The following is a 22,305-nucleotide window of genomic DNA, read 5'->3' on the forward strand; positions in this document are numbered from 1 at the left end:
GAGACTCCTTTGAACAGACTTTATTACTTTCCTAGAACTTGGAGACAGTAATACAATTTCTTATGATAATCAGAAATAATTAAGAGGGATATGGGGAAGACAACTGAAAAAGAAGTCTCTTTTATGGCTGCTTTTGTTAACAGAGGAAAAAAAATAATTGAAAAAAATCATTGAAATACAAAAACCAAACAAACAGCATACTCTAGCCTAAGTTCTTCAGTGAATCCCTTCAGGTAACTCACTATTAATTCACTTTCTGAAATCATTTGAAAGTAACAGCAGCAGACTGCATTTCCAGCAAACAGTGTAAAGCTTTAGGCTTAACGAAGACTCAGGAGGGAGGGAAAGCTACTGCAAGCATATCAAATAGCAATAGTTGAAAGAGGTCAGCAGCTTCTCATGACAATGTGCTGGATTATTTTTCCTGTCCACGATTGAGGCTGAGGGTGCAATTCATCAGCAGACACATTTCACCACAAAGGTGCAGAGCTCCCTAGTACCCTAACTACCTGTTGCATCCTGGGCATCTCTGGAAAGATGCATTTGCAAAACCAAAAAGCTTGCTATTGCTGCTTCATTTAGACTCAGTGTACTTGTTGTAATTCTAAAACCTAGAGACATAGATACTAGAGGAGGAAATGCTTTTAAAAAAATTTGCTTCCAGAAGACAAAGAAATTGCATCTCTGTTACTGCAGAGCATTACCAGAAAAAGCACTATTGTTACTCCTGGGAGGAATCAGCCTGGAGAGCTCAATTAGCTGGCAGAGGGGGGTGGGGAATGGAACACAAAAGGCTAATTGACATAATATTTGTTTTGCAGACAGAAATGCATTTTTCTTTCAGCTTGTCTATAATTTATGCAATAATACACCTACAAGAATAAGAGGAAAATCATGTATTTTAGTGTTGCATATTTGAACAGTACAAATGAGAAAGCTGATCTAAAATGGCAAAAGTAGCAAGGTCCCAACATTGACCAAAATTTACACAAATAAAATCTTCTACACCCACAGCACAGATGGAATCATTTGAAATGTAATCCTTCCTGTATTTTTTATAGAGTTAACTGTGCAAGCATGATGTTGTTTGTCATCAGGAGCAGCAGTGTTACTCCCTTACTTCCCTGCCTAAGTATCAGAGGGGGAAGATATATCAATACAGGAATACAAGGGTTTCCAAATTGCACAAAATGTTTATTGTTAGTCTAGTACATTCAATATCATATTGACTAGAATACAGTAATTCAAAATATTTTTGGCGAATTGAAATTTTTAAAAACCATTTCAAACACTCCAAAAAGCAATGCCATGAAAAATTAACTTAAAATTAAAACAAACATATTCAAGCAATAGTTTCACTTTTGACTACAGAAAACCTTTACATGGGTTTTAGTGGTTTTAACAGTACTGCATTTAAACAAAATATATGAAATCACAAAAAGTGGAAAATACTAAAATACACACAATGTTAAAAAACTGAGGCATCCAGATGTGAGACTTGTACTTGGAATTACCTGCCCAGTTGTCCCATTTGTACTTTTTTGGGGCAGTTAATTACTCTGCTGTAGTGATGCTGTTTCTCCAATCATCTACTAACACTGTACAGCAACTCTTCTTCAATGCCTTAAATCTAAAGTTTGTCCCTCTTGTTAAGTTCCGTTTACAAATGTATATAATCTAAAATATGCAACCCACTGACAAATCTAGGTGCAATATTAAACGGTACCTTGAAAAACATCCCTATCTTGCTACTTATCATTTGAAGATAGGCAATATTCAGAACAAAATCTGAAAAAGGCAACGAGTTTTGCTTGTTTTTGAATACTGACATGAAAAACAGTAAATTAGAAAAAGGATAAAGTCAATCTTAATATAAGACATTCATTATATAGTGGGACAGATTACAATTATTGGATAAACAGTATTACAATGACTCTTCTACAACTGGTCATTTAATGCACATGTTCTACAATCGTGACTTACTACCACATTTTGTTTTCCTCTGTAGAAAGACAGCAATACAATTGAAGACCAGTTTTACTCTGTGTTAAGTCCTAGAATGACAAGTGCCACTGAATCAAGTTCTTCACTCTTTCCTCCCTGAAAGGCTGTGCTTGTGAAGAACCAATAGCCATGAATTCAAAGTGGTCAGCAGTTGCTCTCTACCTGCTGTTCTGACAAGGATTTCCCAACAAAACGTCAGTCAATGACCCAAATGAAAGTTGGTGGGAAGTGGTTCTGCTGGCCAATTCAAATCCCCTTGAAAAATCCAAGCTTTAGTATTACAGCACCAATATATGTATACATATTTTGGAAAAGTTACTAACCGTTTTGGATAACGTGATATTAACTGGGCACCTTCCTTGATACTGCCAAGGTCTGATGTCAGCTTTCATCCAAACTGCTGCTTTATTGGGCAGCAGAGAGTTGAACTGGGAATCTTGAGAAGAAACTTGTGTTAATTACTTCTTTAACGCACTTCATCTCTATCACATATAGAGCCAAATTAAGGTGCTGTTTACATGGTACTATAGATGAGCAGAATATTACCACATTCAAACTCAGCAGATGAACATTTATATTTTAGTTTGCAAAAGTGGTTATTATAATTACACTTATAATATAACCCTTGGAAGAGGTATGTTTGCTTGTCAGTACAGTATGTGGAATGTAACCATTTCTTGCAATAGATTTTGCAACATGAATAACTGCATAGATGACAGTTCTATGTTTTCAGTTCAGTAAATGTACTTTTAAAGTTTACAAAAAACACAAAAAGTTTCTATAAAAGTCACATTATATCAAGATAATGGGTGGTAAAAGGTCATTCATCTGTGATTCATGTTTAATAAATGACTAGTGGAAAGGTGACAGAAACCAAGTTCAAATCAGAAGTTACATTTTTGCTATTGCACTGACTTCACTTGAATCACTAATTTAGAAAAATTCATGTAGTTAAAAATTGTAAAGTTAAACTAGAATACAAAATTTATTTGTAAACATCAGGTAGCCAGTTCTACTAACATGGAATGGACTCTTAGTACTGCAGTACAGTATCTTAGTTATTTACAGCACTTGCCATACGAAGGACAATTCCAGGACACACACAACATCAGTTCACAGTAATTGTGTTCAGAGAACTACCAATGTCAGTGCAGTTTTTCTGTGCAATTTTCCAATTTCCCCGAATTCCTTAAGTCAAATAATACTGTTACAGAGGCCAAGTGCAGATTACTCCCCCCACTCTGATATATATGTATATATCATAAGTGACGAATGATGTCTGCAGGACTTCTGTAAAGGTACTTCCAAATGGCATAGTAATGAACAGCAGCTGCTGTGGCCACAAATACATGCCAGATGGCATGGGCAAAAGGAATGACTCCATCACTCTTGAAGAACACCACACCAAGACAATATATCAAGCCTCCCCAGGCAACCTCCTGAAGTCCATCGGTGTTGCTCTGACAATAATTAACAGACAAATTAGAAAACCGTATACAACATTGAATTACACTTCGTATAATACATTATATTTATACAATATGTTTCAATAGAACAATAGAAGTAATAGTAGGATAAATCAGAAGTTAAGACAAGTCTGATATTTTGCTTCAGGCTTGTTTTGTTAGCAGAGCAGACAAGCATGAAAAAGCCAATTGCTGAGAAATCATGTTTCTCAAATACAATGCATTAGTCTGATAGAGTTCAACTACTTCTCATCCATTCAATTTTGCCCTCCTTCACTGGAACGAAAAGCCTCTAGTAAGAGACAAAAAGCTAGCTTTGTTCCACATAAGTCATTTTTAAAAGGGGCAAGAGTCAATTTACTTTCCCCATTTTGACCCAGACCACAGAATCAATTGATTAGATTTTACCTACAGCTTTTCAACATACCAAGAAAAAAGGACAATTTGTTATCAGAATTTTATTCTACTGTCCTAAAGAAAGCTTCTCTCCCAACTTCTAAGTCTTGAGCAGGCATCAGAAACATTCATGAACAGTAAAATTTAGAAGCATTCCATGACAGGTTAATATATTTTGTATCTTCATCATTTTTACTAAAATCAAGGTAAATGACTTATTACATCCAATATCCTTTCAGGGGTGGGGATCTTAATGATGTTTGGAACCCAAGTTCTTTTTTATCTAGATGCCATGGCCCAGATTCAACAAAAGAAGATAACATTTCACTGAATGTAAGCTATAAATCCAAAAATATTGCTGACTATATTTGGTTCTTCTGCAGGGAAAATTTATAATTATGGTGGACTATAATTAAGATCTTTTCAAAAGAAACAGAGCTGCACCAGATCTTAAAACAGTTATAAAAGGAAAGTTTGTATATTTGTAAAGTCAATCACATTCCTTACCATGGAGGTCACTACCAGAGCAGGAGAAAATCCCATTGCTAAGTAGAAAAAGAGCTCAACGATCTTATACCTAAAATAGAGCAAAAAGAACCATTTAAGGTGGAGTACATAAAATACAAACATCTCCTTCAACAATAAAGAAGGTATGTCTAAGATTTTATGTTAGCATGAGTCCATTCAATTTCTCATAAAGCTTTTCACACAGATATGTTTTATTACAACAATAAAGCTGTTATTTATCTCTGTGCATGCTGCAGCTGCAGACAATACCTTCTTCACTGAATACTGCCTAGATGCATTCATTTGCATTAAATACTAATGAGAATAAAATATTCAGACAACTCATATTCTCTAATTTGAGAAGAAGCTCAACAGCTCATTGCCAAAACAAAGAACAGTCTGTCTTGCCCACTGAAAGTATGTAAGAGCAGGCTCTAGAACTTGTCAAACTCCAAGACACATATTTCAAATTAGAAACACTACTACTACTATTAGAAGGTAGCAGGAATTAGTAAATCTTGATATGTATGCAGTATAATCTATACATATTACTGCATAAATTAGTGGCATTAAGAAGTCTTTTTTTTTTTTTTTTTTTTTTGCATTACCCACTCTTTCCTGTTTTCTTGTAGTAAAGAAGTTTTAAAATTAGATACTTCCCTCCCACCCCTTTAAGAGGAGACAACAATATACCCTAAAGACAGGTTATGACAGAGTGAATACACTTATCGCTTGACAAGACAGAATTTTGCATCACGCATCATTTATTTCCACCATCTCAAAGATCTCATTTCCATCTACAAAAGGCCAGATACTTTAAGAAAACCACACAGTTTAAAGCTGAATGCAAATAATAATTCTTACTTTTCATGGTAGAGAAATACATAAATGGTTCCTCCAGCAGCCATCAGCCAGATAAACCAACGCATGTGAGATGCTAGAGGTCCAAGCTCACGTAGATTTAGCCTGGAAGTACAGAGATTTCAACAGACAAAATTAATGAATGAAGCATATTGACACAAGAGTAGGAGGCTTGATAAAAATATATATTTAGAGCTATAACATAAGCACAATGAGGGAGAAAAATATTTGGACATGCAGCAGCAGAAGGTATGTTTATATTGATGTGACCACAGCACAATGTGGAATATACATAAACAAACAGCTTTCTAGTGCTTTCAAATACTACTTCCTGTTCTGCAAATCCCAGGGGATTATTATGTTTCATTGCACAATACAGAATGTAGTCAATTGCTTATATGAAGACACCTATAGAATGTGAAATGTCACAATGATAGCCTGTTTACATTGGGAAAAGCTTTAATTCTGAAGCTGTGCTTCAGACTTCTTACCACGGTGCATATGATGCTGCAATGAAGACGTAGATCATCATTCTGTCACACATGTGAAAGCAATGCTCCATTGTCCTAGTAGGAGAAAGAACAAGCTCATCAAGGAAGATATTGAAAAGATTTTTGTAATTTTTGTATCACCACATTTTCCTGACACATTTTGTAATTACTTCGGGGGAAATACCATCATCTCCTTAACCTCTTAAAACCATTTGGAGGACTGTTGACTTTTCTTCTATGTCACAAAGTCATAAGCAAGACATGTAGGAGATGAGCGCTCTTCCATCCCTCTCCCTTTCTCCATCTCATCATACATTCTGCTCACTGTCAAGGAGGCAGAGTTTTGTCACATCAACCCTACCTAATCCAGAAACTTTTCTTTTTACTACCAGTTAAATGCAATTTATGGCCCAGAATTATATAGGGGTAATAAAAGATACAAAGAAAAATCACATCTTGGTTTTCCTGTTGCACCCTTGCTCTCAAAGCTGTTAGCCATGTATCACATTTTTATTCTCTTGGCACACTCTGTGTTACTTAAAGTACTTGAGCATGCCATAGTCCCAAGCAGTCCTCATTTCTAAAATGGGCTTATATCCACCGTGCACTTGTATTACATTTTTCCAATGCAATTGCTAGATTAAGACCCACTAGGTTATCAGTTGCATTGGAAGAACAAAAAAAAACCCTTCCCTAAGGCACCAGACATTGTAGGTTTGTTTGCACATGAACTTGGCTCACTATTTCTTCCAACAGAATCAAGGGTTTGGTTTATTTTGTTTTGCTGTTTGTTTGTTTGTTTTGAAGTGATTCACTACAAGGCACTACCCCAACTTTCTGTAAAATCATTACTTTTTGACTACTTTAGAAATACAGTGTTAAAACATCACAGAACATGAAAATAAATAAAACATCATATACAAGAGCTATAACGATACCTTAAGTGACTCTTCTTCCAAGAAACTATGTGAAATACTGTGGAGACAATGAAGAGCGCACAGAGCCCCATGCCATACATCCATGCTGTTATCTTTTCCCATCGATCATCAGAAAGCCGGTGGAGAAGGGCACTACCCACAATTGCAGGAACAATAAGGAACTAAAACCCAAAACAAAATACAAACAAATGTTAAGACTGTACTTGCTACAAATGTAACTACCCACAGTACTGCAACAGCAGGGTGGATGGTTTTATAGCATGCTGCAGTATTATGTGTATGACATTTGATGGCAGCCTTCACCTGGAACAAACTTTTCATTTAGTTTTAAGTTGACACACAAGGGTCTAGACTTTGGCAGTGTCTCAGACAGCTAGGTTATACCTGCTCCAAACAGAAACAAAGTTTCTCCTCACATGGAATTAGGATAAGCTACTAGCTCCTCTAGCCATGATACAAAATCAAACAAAAGGATTTATGAAGTCTGACTAGCTTTTTTTTTCCCCTCCCCATCCTGCTTTGTATTTCTATAAAGGTTTTAATCTTACTCTAGACTCAGATCTAAACTGCCACTTGTGCAGAGGCTAAGCACAGAACAGACCAAAAGAAATAAATCTCAAAATGAAAAAAAGTATTTCAAAGTGTGCAGTTAAATAGCAGGTAACAGAACTAAGCAAAGGTTTTGCAGAGCTTGGGTTTTAGATATGAAATAAATTACCTGCAGACTTCTATGAAGATTCTTAATGCACAAATATGAAGTTCTTATATTGCAGTGTATCCCAGACTGTTTGCCTTACCATCTGCCTCTCCAGCAGCTTTAATTCAGATTTTCCAAAGTTACTACTACTATAACATCACGATGGTATTAGCATGCTCACGTGAAGTATCTAAGAGGTGGGCTGCAGGTTTCATACAATCATTTTCCTTTCCAGGATAAATTACTTCATTCATCTTTGTCTCATTTTGGGGGACGGGGGAGGAAGTAAAAAAAACATGTCCAATTAAATATTTAGAGAATAGAGCCTGCTGTCTCAGACATTTCTACCTGTCTCCTTCTACTATGAAAGGGTATCTTTATCAGTCTTTAAGTTAAAAACCCTGTAAATGTTCCTTTTTAGACCCTGCTGTATATCTTAAACATGAATTAAGTCACTGGAATTGTAAATAGACTTCAGAGGTTAAATACTTTATAGGTCAACCTAAGTCTCACATACTAAACAAAGCTAGGAACCACTAATGTTTAAACAAATTGGCAATTCTGCTATGCACTACAGGTTTGATAGCTTAGAGCACAAAGTTCTGGTCTAGCCTGCACTATCTTTGTTCTGTATCTACTTGCAGACAAGAAATTGAGGCTCTGATCACAGCTATGGTTCAAAAGATGCACAGCATACTGAATGAATCTGTAAACCAGCTGGTTAATCCAGAGAAAGGGTTAAAAAAAAAAATGACAAAACAATGCTTTTACTTCTGGATTTTGAAGTACATCACCTGTCACTTCATTACACTTATAGCTTCTTCCTTTCTGCAAAGCTTGGTACATTCAAACCAAAAGCAGTAGAGCCATACAAATGAGAAGTACATCATTCTTGTGTCTACAGCATTTGGACCAGGGGTGAAAATACTTTGAGTTTTGCAACGAGACTATGGAAGTTGACCTCACACACTTCAAGGCCAAAAATAGTCTTCCAGTCTGGCTTCTTGTTTAGCACAAAACCACAGATTTCCATATATGTATCCTGGAGAGCCCACAAATTCAAGTAAGGTTAAAAACTGTTTCACTCCTCTGGAGATTAGTCACTCCTGATTTCCACATATGGTATACAGTTTAAAGTGTGGCTGAAGCCCTTGAGACAGCAGGGAACTGATTAGATGTGACAGTTGTTTCATTTCATATTTGTAGGAGACACGAAAATGCTAAGCTCCAGAAGTTTTTTTAGCTGGGTTTCTTTAAGCTGCAGGATCATGCTGTATCCACGTTTGTCAGCTTGCTTCCCTATTTCTGATACAAATTTCAATGTGACTAAACTTGACAGAGAACTGAAAAGTTTCAGAGATATTCTGTATCCACAAGTGTCACAAGCATGACAAATCCCTGCTAAATCTCTGTTAAAGGCCTAGGCATGAGCAGCTCAGAGATTCCACCTGGAGCTCTAATTAAGACCTTCTTATAGGAAAGAAGCCCTCCAAGGAAACTAGATTTAGATATTACAGAGTATCTTGCCTTTCTTATGGAGATATCCCGGCTTCTTATCAGTCTACTAAAATAAGTGTTTCACAAGATAAGCTATAATGCATAATGTTCAAACGGACCAACACATAATTCACTGCCAATTGCTTTTTTCAAAACCTATTGTATATAAAGTTTCAGGATTAAAAACAAGCAATTTTCTGATCCTTTCTTTGCACCTTCAGAGAAAAGAATACAGCCAAAAATGAGTACGTGGCTGAAGGGCTGAATTCATCTCTTTTCTGCCTTGTCGGGTCTCTAACGAATGATTCTATTTCTCACAGGGAACAATACCATACTAACATGAGAAGGATTTATTGTGTTTTATTTTTCTCCCTAAGTATTCTATTTGGAAACACTTCGCCTCTGTGCCCAATATGCATCATGGGAACAGTTAGACTAAACAAGAGATGTTCTATTGCTTTTTTTCTGACCAAAAATAGCTAGATTAAAAACAAAATCCAGAAATGATACTCTGCTGTTCCAGACAACTGGATAAAAGTTCTTTAGGTTCTAACACCATACCATGTGTTACAATGGACTCTATTAAATTTAATTTCCATCTCACAAAAAAAGCAGCACTAGTCAGCTCAACAAGACATCTTCATTTTAAAAAGTCACTAGCACAAGAAGAGTATTCTTCAGAATACAGAAGCAATCAGTCCTTTAAGAGGGGGGGATAATTACCAGAAACTTAGTCAAATAATCAGAATTGATAGAACGAATGTGATTGTGCTGTCACTTCACAGGAATGACATAGCATATCTAAGTTGGCGACATTCCTAATAATAAAATTAGCTAGAAGTTAAAGAAGTTTTGCTTATTTCATCATGAAGTACAATTCTTCCAAATGGAAACTGTCACCCACCAACTTAACATACCGTGAACAACAAAAGACCCATGATGCTCCACTTTACTGACTCCATTGCCTTTACTAATACTTGCTAAGGCAGAAATGAGGCTGGCAGGATTTACAGAATGAGAGAAAGGCAACAGTTTCAAAAGTTCTCTGGAGATATGCCAGAACAAAATGAGCCTGAAGTTACAATAACAACACAAAAAGATGACAAAGGATTACAATATATTTATTTACAGCTACGGGATGGAATCCTTAAGAGGCAGCTTAGGTGCAATCCCCACTAGATATATATTGTAGAAACTGACTACCACAACCACTGCTGTCACAAATAACAGCCACTGTAAAAAACTAAGGCACAAAGAAAGATCCAGAAATAGTTGCTGTAGATCTGAGCAGGCATACTTGAGTGAAATTACACTCTCTAGGTATCAGTTTATAGGTATCTCCCATCTCTTTTGGGGTTGCTGAGAAAACTGATATTTCGGTCAGTATTTTATCTGTATTTCTTCCATAGTTCTGCATGGAATCTCTCCCACAGACAGGTTTAAAAAAACCATTAAAAACTGCTTTTGTCTGGAACATTCATGCCAACTTAAGTTATTTTCTTTGCACACAAGACTACACAGGTCATATAGTCAGCAACATGACCTTTGATGTACAAGCCACTGTGGCAAAGCATGTATTACCATGGGAGAGCGCATACATGGCTCTCATGTGCCCTTTATTGAGAGAGGAATGCTAATAGCATAACGATAGCCCCTACAGTTCCTCTTTGAAAAGGAAGACAAAGACCAACCAAGCAGCCAAAAAAGCCACGTGACACTTAAACAGTTTTTTGTGGTCCATCTATCTCTAGTTTCCTGCTCCACAATTGCAGCCCTGAAGCCATGTAGTGCCTCTCTACTCATGAATTTTCACAAATAAGGAGACAAGCATCATGGAACAAGAAACCTACTGGTGACTTGGGTTTTGCACTATACAGAGGACAGAGAAACTGCTACTATCAGTCAGGTAGAACTGAGACATTTTCATCATAAGAGCACTTCTGAAATTTTGATGATTCCTCTTTCCATGCTCCAATGGCCTGGAAAAATGCTCCAAGCCTCATTTTTGAAATATTTACACTTTTTCCATGCACTGTACAAACCAAAACTAGAACTCATTTTAAGAATAGTTCCTCCTTTCAAGGCAGTTGGAAGAAGCTTTTAGAGCAGTATAACACAAGTTGTGCCTAAATTCTGAAGTTTTTATACATCAGAACATGCCTTTTGTCTGATAAACCTTACAAGCACTAAAAAAATTCAAGATTAAATAGCAACTTGCCCAACGCTTTGATTTAGCTTACCTTACAATTCAAATGCTTATTACTCCTGCTTCTCAAACAGTTTCCTTCCTGTTCTTCTAAACAGAGATCAGTCTTTTCTGTCTCTACATTTAACTGCTTAGCTGCCCTTCCTGTCTCCTAGTGACTAAAGACAAGTCAGTGCTTCATTTACTGTTAGAAGACATTTTAAACAGCCTTTCTAGTAAGAAATTTGAAGACACCTTATTATGCTACACAAAGTTATCTTTTAAATATCGAATCAAAAAGCGACGTATGGGATTCTGTATCCCCATTTATTATTTAATGTTTTTGAAGCACGTGCTTAAACTGACTACCATATATTTTTAAGTCAAAGCCAGAAGAGATACCTACCTGAGGACTACAGTTATGCTTGTAAAATACAAGTTGACTGTTTTCTGAATTGCAAGTAAAAAGAAATAGGAGGAAAATGGAGAATCATTGCTGTTAACCGTAAGCTATTTTGTATATATTATGTCACTACCTAATGAAAACTTACTATACTATAACATATACTTTACTTTATAACATACGCTTTGGAAGAAAATATAGTAACATATGCCCAAGTTGTGAGCAGATCATGGTAGATTTTAGCATGTAGCTTGACTGTTCAGAATTGGAATTAGACAGATTTACCATAAACAGTATTATACCACAAAATACTGATATGACACCTTGGCTGTAACCTGCTGCTAACAGGCCTATTGTTCAACTAGATGAAGCCTAGAATTGCTAAAGAGTACAGGAACTTCTGCTAGATATCTTCAGAGCCAACTTTTTGGCCAGGATTTGTACAAGGATTAGGAGATAAACTACATACTTATGCAAACTAACAGAATGTTGCTTCATTTCTCTATGTAAATATGTGCTTATTTGTCTAATGTTGTACAAGAGACCCTTGGCTTAAAAAACACACACAAGCTTCAGTCAGCTTTTCTGTAAGTAAACCAAGAAGATTCCATTTCTACCAGCAACACAGAGCTGCATGTTTGCTATTTATAAAATACACAGGAATGATCTAGGTAGAGCTCCATTCTTAAAGGACTGAAGAGTCCCATGCACCGCACCATGAGTATTTGTATCTGTGGCTCACTCAGATACATTGGAGATAAAAAAAAAAAAAAAAAAAAAAAAAGTGGCCAAAGTCAAACATACTTCAAATGTTTGGAGTAAAACAAGAGACCAATGAGAAGCACTGGCTGCCTTTATAAAAGAGCAAATGCTAAATTAAAAAGTTTTTAAGAGTTCTTTCCAACTGCAAAAAAGAAGTGGGACTGCTTTTGTTATTTTGTTTACATATCACATATTCAAATCTAGTATGGGTCTTTACATTATGAAAATAAGGGCAGACTAGGATTTTTAAGGCTGTCTAGCATTTACAATCAGCATTGTTACTGTACCTTTCAAAAGAGGGAATTGAAGAAAAATCAAAAAATCAGTTTACAGATATTTAGTATCAGAACTAAGCCATTTTTGCTTTTCGAGCTATTATTATCCACATTATTATGTTTTTGTTGTTGTTGTTTGTTTTTAAATGAATCCTTTGCATTCTAACCTGAATAAATCTCTTATTCTTCCAGTATAGAATTCCCATATTACTACATGAGCACAGCACCAGGAAATCTGACTTGAAAGATTAACTAATATGTTTACTTATTTGCAGTCATCCTTTCATTGGCACAAGGTAAAACCACCTAAAAACATGAAGCTAACTTTGGTAAAAGGGAATCTTGAGAAGACTTTGGAACTTCTAGAGATTCAGAACGAGGACTGGTGATTACCAGACATCTAGTTAGTGTTACATTTAATGGGCTGTTACAGCTGAAGCTTACACAGAAAAAGCAGAACAGTTATAAATACAACACTTGGGCAAAGTTAAGTATTTAGCCATATAAGAAAAATACCAAAACACAGAGTTCAAAAAAATAGTACTTACTGCATGTGTGTAACAGTTAGCAGCATGTTCATAGCAAGTGGGTTTGTAGCGGCTGTTTGCTGGAGCTGGGTGGTTCATGAACCTGTTGAATAATTAAGGAGTACTGTTAGGGAAGTTAATAAACCATCTCTTTGGAGCATCATGAAGGAATACCTCCAACCCAGTAACATTAAAAATGTGTACAGACACGTTTAAGGTAACTATTATTAAAATTCAAATTTTTCCTCAAATATGTTCTCTTACCAGAAAGATCAGTTGACTATTCAGTACACAGACAATCACAGAATTATTTATTTATTTATTCATTTATTTTAAATCTTTAACCGATGTTTTTCTCATTTAACAGAAGTTGCATATAGAAATTATACCTCCTCTTTTCCACTTGCTTGGTCAAATAAAGAATTAACTCTCTCCCATTTTAATTACATAATAAAGACTCAATTTTTTCTTGAATTGTGACCTTCATCATAGCTGCCAAGGGTTACTCTACTTGAAAGAAATTCTTGAAACTCCAGCAATATTCCAGTTCTACACATATAACACTTCAGAGTAAGTCAACTTGAACTTTGTCTTTTCTACTCTTATAGCAAGCAATATTTGCTGTTGGAGTGTCAGATGGCACAGTTTTTTTCTTTGTGGCTAGTGCTATCTTCTATCTGTAACTAAAAGAAGTTACACAGAGAAGAAAGGATATACTAATGGTTACCTCAGAAGAGGAACCATTTCAAGGGGATTTCCATGACATTCCATCTTTTTCTCTAAGAATTTTCAAACATTACCTAACAAACAATCAATCTCACCAAACAAAGCCTATGCAAGTCAAACCAAGTATGATGAAACTTGAGAAAGTTATGGAAGAACTAGCCAAAACAAATGTTGTGCTTAACTATTCCAAGGAGCCCAATATTTAGGTTGTTTCTGTGAAAATACGAAAATTAAGCGTGTGCATAAAAACCTTGGAAAACCAGCACACATCCATACACAACCAGTCAAAAATCAAAGTCACAAGCTACTACAAGCATGTTAGCCCAGCGCAGCCTACTGTCATACAAAAGAGCTGCTTTCACTAATAAATTCTCTTTGTATATTCCAGGTTATGGCTGACTATTATAAAACTATGCATTGGCAATTAGGTATCCAACAAGGCAAGAACAGCTTCACAACAAATACAGAACGTGTCTATGTTCAGAACTGAGAACAGCTTTATTAGCAATATTTATGTACAGCAATATTTATATTTAATATATATTTTGTTAGAAAAACTTTGGTCCTGCCTCACGTCCCTCCTGGTTTAAGTGAGGAAACAGTCCTATTTTGGGACATCTATAAAATATTGACTAATTTCAAAACGGGGAGAAAAAAGGGGGAAAGAAAAAAAACACACACCAAAAAAGCCCCACTTAACCAGAATCTTGTCTGAGCAAGCAGTTCCTGATTTCTGGGATAGGATACGTGGTTTACAAAACATTTAATAAAACCTTTTTTTTTTTTTTTTTTCTAAACTGATATATGAAATTTGCTAAGACTTAAACAGCCTTGATAAAGTAACACAGTATCACCATGTCCAAATTATGGCAATTTCAAAAAAAAAAAAATGTTTCAAATGTTATGAATGTAAAGGATTAAAAAAAAAAAAAAAAAAAGTGAATTTTAGTCACAGAAGCTGAGTACAAAATGTTGTTACAAATGAATAGTTCCAAGGAAGTTAATGTAATGGCATTTTTTTTTTGCCAGTGAAAAACAACGCTTCTCTAAGAGGATAATAAAATTGTAGTCATATGCACAGGCTTGCGGAACATTTGGAAAACAATATTGTTGCCCTGTGCATACAGACCTTCAACAGCTGCTGAAGACCATCTCAACATCATCTAAAGATGGAACATTCAGTTCACTCAGTTCTGCTTCCAAGTTTGGAAAACATTTAAAAATAAAAGCATCTGTTGGCTCAGTTGAGTGACCAGGATTAGACTGTCCTTGCTCAACTCCATAGACTCAAAGTCACAGAAAACCTTCCACTGATTACATCTAGAATATTATTAAGTTTCCCCAGAGGCCGTGTTGGTTCCTTGGAGGTCTTACAAGAGAGGCTACAAAAAACCTGAAGAACACAAAGGAATAAGCTTCTCCTCAGTATTAGTGTCACAATTTCTATTGTTCAAAACTTCTGTATATTATCATCTAATGAACTATAAATAATTGAAGGTAGCCTGCTAATGGGATCTTCCATTACCTATTAGAGGATTAGAACAAAGATATTAACAAAGCTATCCTTTCTCTATTATCTACACAAAGGACGTTTTCCCACTCTTGGTGCCAACACAAGAAAAACTTCAGTTATCTCCCTGTGCCTTTTTATAATACTATTTGTAAGTGTTACAACTTCTGAGGGAAGATCATGCAAAAAGTGGTCGAATAGGGGAATAATCAAATGCAGCCAGTGCCACTCTTGTGTTTGCTTCATTTCCAATCGACTGCTCATGTTCAATGCTTTGAGAAACAGACCTGACATTTGAAGATAGCTCCTTTCTGATAGTACGTTGAAGAGCTCATCAAAAGCAGGACAAATCATTTTGACACATTCAGTTTAAAAAGTCAGTCATTTACTCCTCTAGTTATGTACACATAGGGCATTGCAACACGAAGGAAGAATTTGGTTGTAGACTTATTAGCATAGAGGCAAAAACTGCTCCATTTTTTCTTCAAGGCAATGGAAGAAAAACCACACCACGGGCAACAGCTGCTTTTGTTTTCTGCAACGTGAATAGTGCAATACAGGGACATTGTTTTGTCTACTATTTACAGGTCAAGTTTGCCTCTTCTGAAAAAAAAGGTAATTGTGAGGAATACACACCTTCCTAACAGAGGAAATTCCACTGACAGCACTCAAATGCTGTTTACTCCTAAACAAAGGCTCTCCATAACACAGCGAGTAAGGTTATTACCAAATGCAGGACAGTCTGAGAAACTGCACTCCAATTTATAGGAAACCCCTCTAAGTGAATGCTTTTGATTCTCAAACAATCCAACACCTTCTTTAACAGCAGCCCTAGTGAAATTGCAGTCATTCATCAGGAGATACGCCAGAGTATCTCACAAGAATGGACATATATGTCTCTATTTAAGATACTGACAACCTAAGGTCTTTAGCATAAAATACTAACTCCTTCAACATCAGAAGACAATATGGATATAACTACAGAGTCTGAAAAATTAGTTTGAGCATCAGGATGAAGCATTTTCAGCTTAACTCAGCTCAGCAGGCTTCACTGCCTGAGGACAAACACATTGAGCCAGGACAGCACCCCTGACTGCTCAGACACAGCTGCTCCAAATTCCACATAATCAGCTCTTGGTACTATGTTCAGTTCCTTACAGATAGCCACGAAGAATACAAGCATCTCCAAAGTTTCCTGACTTACTATAGATAAGCACGATATATTCTGACTTTTTGTACTAGAATTTGAAATTTCTGAAACCAAGACTAGTAAATACGTGGGGCCAGCCATGAGATCAGAATGCTTTTGCATTCAACTCCATTATAAGTTTAAGTAGCAAAAAAGTTTAAAGTAGTCATGCTTGGCCTCAAATAGATCTTGAGCCTTAAGAATGTTCCAGCTTTATAATTTCACAGCATATAAATGACATCCATTAACAAGTACATTCCCAATAGAATTGGAAAAGACAGTGAGAAAGACATGCGACTTCATTTAAAACAGGGGAGGAGAAACTCATACCCTCATTCCCTTTACGCAACCTGAACTTTGAACTTCAAATACTTCAAACAACTAGCATTTTAAATATATAGACTAATCTGTTCCCCCCCCCCCCTCGAGACCATTGATCTCAAGTTCCTGTTCATTTCCAAGGGGACAGATGCTCTATGACTCACAGTGATTTCAGAATTAAGAGATCACAGTATCTGGGAGAGAAAGGAAGAGGAAAATTGGAGGGTCCTTAATGCTTTGTCTTAGCTTGCAAACCCAACTTAAAAAAAAATAATAATAAAAAAGAATCTTAAATCTATCGCACATACTTGTGTGGCATATGTTCTCCAGTATCACCACAAGTTTATACCCAAAACTACAGAAGAGAAAACATCTTTCAAATCTTGCTTTGTTCTTGATTCCCATCTGCTGATGGAATTGCTCTTTGAAGCATGAAGCAAAATATCAGTAAAAATGGCAAACACCAATAATGGTCTCAAAGATCTAGATTTGGGGGTGTGGGGGTTTCTTTTCAGGAAGTATATTTCCTTTATTCAGGTCAAAAGGCCCCACACTTCCTTTTAGCAGCCTAAAAAGCTCATTGTCTCTTTTTATATCTTTTTTTGCCTTGTGCTTTCCAGCAGCAGAAGAGACCAGGGAGACCTCATAAACCACAAATAACAGCATATCTCCAGAAATTGCAACAAGGTGGGGACAACTCCACAAAAACAGCAGCAGCATACATTAAGCCAGGCTGTATATTTAGATACCAAAGCAATTTGTTATGTTGGCTAAGCTCTTTGCTTTTGAGAGGAAAAGCAAAAACCACAAGCAGGTCAAAATTGATCAGCATCGTGTTTTCGTTTATAACCACGTAGGTAAGATTTTGAAGAGAAATAAGCAGGTTTACAAGCAGCTTGATTCTTTCTGACCAGATCAGTAGATATCGCCTCTTTGTGAATTCAATCCATTCTGTTCAGAACAGAGGCATATTCCTCTGGACTTAGTACCTTCCTTCCTGGATTCAAAGATACCTAGTCACGTTTTGCAACTATCCAGATAATTTATCTTTACTATTGCTGAACAACTGAGTCAGAAATAATTCTGATCAGAAGCAGATCACTTGTTTGGAAATATCCGTGAAATTGCGTATGTAAAGACTCATGTTACAGCACGACACTAAAGACTACATGAAATCAGCTATAATCCTGGAAACCATTAAGAGTTGTGGTACCACACACGCATCAGGTCCTGGAAAAAAAAGCATCTGTGCACCTCACTGACTGCCCAAAGGATTCCTCAACCTCCAGGCAAGTACAAAAGGCAAAACCTCAAGCAAAGCGCAGGCAGAAGTCACAGCGGGTGCAGCACATCTGGGCGCAGGGACAGGCCAGCACATCACCCTAGGTGTGGGTGGCTGCACAAACGAGGTCTGATCGCGCTGGTATTTCCCCCTCCCTCCCTCACTTCCCTTTCAGTTTTATTTTGCTGCTAACCCCCAAGCTTCGCTTTCTCAGAGCAGGGCAGCCCTACCAGAGCCTGGCCTCACCTGGCGGCAGCCTGCCCCCCACAGCTACCAGCCCTGCTCCTGGGCTGCGGGTCCCAAACCCCTCAGGGACCCGCGTTCCGTGAGGGCGAAGGCGGGCAGCATCCCACAGCCGCCCCGGCCCCACAGCGAGCCCGAGCGTCCCGGGTCGGGAACCGGGGCTGTGACACACGGCCGGATGCGCGACCCTTCACCCAGTTCGAGAGGGAATAAAATAAATAAATCGTGAAAACAGACACACGGGTCCCCGCTCCCGCCCCGCTGGAGAGGCGCTGCTCGCGGCGTGTGCTCGCCCGCTACAGCCAGCGATGCCCCGGCCCTCAGCCCCGGCGATACCGAGAGAAACGCTCCGGTGGCTGCCCCCAGCCCCGCAGCCTGACCGCGGGGAGCAGCCGGGGATCCCTCACCTCCTAAACCTCTCCTGGAGCCGCCGCATGGGTCCTGGCCGCCCGCCCCGGCCAGGCGGCGGCGAGCGGGGGGTCGGGACGGGAGGCTCCGGGCGGCTCCTGAGGCGGCGAGGGCCGGAGTCCGGGCCCTCATTGGCGTGCGAGCCGCCGCGGCGTCGTCCGTCGACGAGGCTCGGGAGCCGGGCGGGCGAGCGGCGGCTGCGGGCGGCCGCTTTAACCGGCCCCTCGGCTCCCCTCAGCCCGCCCGGCCCCCGCTTCCCTCCGCCCCGGCCCGCCCCCGGCCTCCCGGCCCGGCCCGCCCCTCGCCATGGCGGGAGGATGGCGGCTCCTTCATGGCGGCCGCGGCGTGAGGCGAGCCCGCCGCACCACAGCGCCAAAATAAGCAAATATCTGAGGGTTCGGCTATTTAAACAGGCCTGGTTTTTAACCTACAGAAGCTGGAGGAGTCCTTCCGTGAGGGAAGCCGGGTGGCGGCGGGCTCTGAGCACCGCAAAGGCCCTTGTCCCTGTAGCACGCAGGGGGCTGCCCGGCAGAACAGAGCAGAGCAGAACAGGCTCCTCCAGCAGAGTTGTGCCTCTGCCGTCGCACAGAGCTGCACGTGGAGTAATTACAGTGCTCTAAGCCGAGGTTACAGCAGCTGGGCTGCTACTGATAACCTGGCAGGCTGTTTTACTAGTTCCTCCAGCTGTAAGCCACTGAGGTGTTATCAACTTAAACCATGAATTTTTCCAAGCAAGGGTTATTTTACATGAGTGAAGAAATGTTGTCCACAGTATTTCTATGAGATGAACGTGGAATTGCCTTTCGTAGTACAAACTGGGGCATGAATTAAGAGAATTCTTGAATAAGCTTCTGTCTTCTAATCTAAGACCTTGTTTACAATGGGATCTGAACTGTTAGAGCCCTCAACAAAAGCAATTAGTACAGGCACACCAAAGCAAACCGCCGGTTTAGACAAATAAACTATATCCGGCATCAATATCGTTTATGGCAGGGCAGAGACAGACGGGATGGGATCTGCTGGCCGCTGCCGCAATGGTTTATGAGTTGCCTCCCCAGCGGAAGGTGCCACCTCTGCCAGGCAGCCACCTCCACCACAGGCTGTAGAGAGAAACGTGGCCATTGTCACTTGGCTGGCAGTCAAGTTAAATCCGGCTTTTCATGGCCCTCAGTCCCTTTTACTAAATCTTCCTCCACATCAGGAGTTAACAAACGGTTAGGTGGTAACAGCTTTGTAAACTGCCACAGCAAGACTTGCTTGACCCTTGGTTTATCGCCTTTCATGATGAAATAAGCTCCTCTGGGACGAATTGCAATTTTCAGTCTCCCACAGGGGCTTGCTGCAACGGTAGCTGGGGCTGGGCCAGGTGCTGCAGACAGGCAATCGCTCAACTTTGCTCCAAGGCAAGGGTAGAACATGGGGCTGGAAAGGAGAGCTCCTGAAATGCAGAGCCAAGCTAGTTCCTGGATGCTTCTCCCGAGTTTCAGGAGGGCTTAAATTACTTCCATTAATCTCAGTGAGGTATCACTGTTAATAAAGTGGTACAATCTATCATCTGATTTAAGTGTCATGGCTAATAAAAGAAAGCTCCATGTTGCGGAGGTACATCCTGCTTATGTTATCTATTAATCCAAAAGGAGCGGAGCTTGAGGACTCCACTGAAGAACCCAGCCCGCATGCATGACTGCATATTATTGGCATCCCAATAGTGTGGCTATATTTTGAGGTGGAACTTGTGGTAGTACAGCTCCCTTCCATAATACCACATATCCATCCTTGCATTCCTCCACTACTGCCCCAATAATTTGTTTTTTCAGGCTGTAAAAATGTTCAGGAAAATACGATTCTGTGGACACCAGGACTGGAAGACTGGCTTTTTTTGTGGTTCTGGTAAAACCTGGACCGACTCCTGTAAAACAGATCTTCTGCGACTTTCAAAGGTGCCCACAGAGTCATCGCATTTTGTCTCCATCTTCTCTCACTCCCTCTGCTCTTCTTTGGCTGCTGCTTCTGTCTCTTCCCAAACCACTCTCATTATCTTTTCCTTCCCTGCTGCTTTTCACATTTAATCTAGATTCTACCAGGAAATGTGTCACAGAGGCTTTTTCTCCTGTTTTCAAAGCCACTTTTTCCATGTTTGTTCTGTGGTCACAGATATCACACACTGTGAGATCTTCAAAACAACAATTACTGTAGCTTCCTGTTGTTGGAGCATCAAAGATTTACAAATTAAAGATCTAGTTCGAATCACTGTTTCAAACTTGTTTCTTTTGAATAACAACAAGAGCATTCAAACCATGAAGCTTGAGAGAGTGAAACCAGGTTAAGCAGACCACCAGCCATCATGAGAACTGTAATGAGACTGGAAAGTTTTGACACTTGTATTGAACTGAATCTCCACATCTCTTAAGGATAACACCAAATTACTCAGCATGGATATTTTTAAAGTGGTCCTGGCCAATAACTTTTTTTTTAGTACCAGTGACTCTGGTTGAACTCATCACTCTAATTGCTTTTTATGATCTAATGACTCAGAATCCTTTATTTTTTATTTATTTATTTTTTTAATATTAGAACAAAAGAAATGCCTTGTTATGGGTGAAATGACTATTAAATTTAAAACCTAAATTTTGGCAATAAGCATACAGAATTAAGGAAGTAAAAAATCTTATTAATTTGATCGCTTTTATCAACAAAATATGAAAGAAAAAAAAAAGAACTTTGAATACAGGTGTTTTTTTTGATTCAGAAGTGTTCTCAAGACTAGAAATATGCAATGGTAAGTTCAGCTGGGAATGTATTTTAATAGATGAGTCAGGGTTACAAGGAGATGGAAGAACTTTCCTTACTGGATGCATCACTGCTATAGGGGTCTCTCATGTAGTGCATTTAGAAGAAGGACGAAAGGAAAATAAATGGAAAAGAGCTCATTAATAAAGAATTGAACTTATTTTTTCATCGGACAAGGAGAATTTAATTCTGATCAGTGCTGTGAGGTATTCATAAAATGGATTTTACAAGATGAACGAGGCAATCCCACTTTGATCCCTAATAGGAGGTGTTTGCATAGCAATCTGTCACTAATTGCACTTCTTGACAGTCTCAGCAGCGTAGTCAGTGGCTGCAGGAGCTGATTTGCCCTTATTGTTTCTAGGTCAAATTTTACCCACGCAGAATCTCCTGCACATCCGTCACAGGAACTATCTACAACCTGGGGACAGCGGAATTTGTTCTCCTGGACATTTAATCCATCACTTTTATGAGCATTAAATTGACACAGACATATGTCATTTCTTAATCAGACATCAAGTATTTTTATAGTATTATGCAAATATGGACACAAAAGTAGGGTCCGTAGTGACAGAAATGGCAGTTTTCACTCTATTACAAAATTGTCCTGGGTTGCACAACCTTATAAAGCCAATGGGCAGGACTTGCTGAAAGCTTCCTTTTCCCCAGCCAAGGTGAAATTTTAAGTGCCACATGAGATGTCAGTGGGGAGTGAAATTCTCTCAGGAGGTTAAGCTAACAAAACTAAATATCCCGCACAAAAACTGAGTTTCTTCTAGCCATTTGGCACAGGCGGCAAGTTATTAATATAAGCCCACATGATAACT

General features: G+C 38.7%; 1 protein-coding gene across 1 annotated transcript; it reads right to left on the reverse strand.

The window, feature by feature from the left end:
• Positions 1–1,182: 1,182 nt before the first annotated feature.
• Positions 1,183–18,896, reverse strand: MMD (monocyte to macrophage differentiation associated). The gene is made up of 7 exons (XM_084298415.1): positions 18,688–18,896; positions 13,031–13,112; positions 6,664–6,824; positions 5,726–5,800; positions 5,238–5,339; positions 4,374–4,443; positions 1,183–3,464 (listed from the first exon to the last, which is right to left on the reverse strand). The coding sequence occupies exons 1-7, from the start codon at positions 18,714–18,716 to the stop codon at positions 3,264–3,266; spliced, it is 720 nt and encodes a 239-aa protein (XP_084154541.1). The 5' UTR covers positions 18,717–18,896; the 3' UTR covers positions 1,183–3,263.
• Between the last annotated feature and the right edge of the window lie 3,409 nt (positions 18,897–22,305).

This window comes from Netta rufina (genome assembly GCF_964035555.1).
Source record: "Netta rufina genome assembly, chromosome: 19".
Taxonomy (NCBI): domain Eukaryota; kingdom Metazoa; phylum Chordata; class Aves; order Anseriformes; family Anatidae; genus Netta; species Netta rufina.

Bases quoted from the DNA above. Each gene is read 5' to 3' on its own strand.
- MMD (XM_084298415.1), bottom strand. From the start codon at position 18,716: ATGCGGCGGCTCCAGGAGAGGTTTAGGAG. The intron at 4,444-5,237 runs GTAAGAATTATT...GCTCTATTTTAG, and splicing joins GTATTTCTCTACCATGAAAA to GTATAAGATCGTTGAGCTCT. The intron at 3,465-4,373 runs GTAAGGAATGTG...AATTATTGTCAG, and splicing joins CTCTGGTAGTGACCTCCATG to AGCAACACCGATGGACTTCA.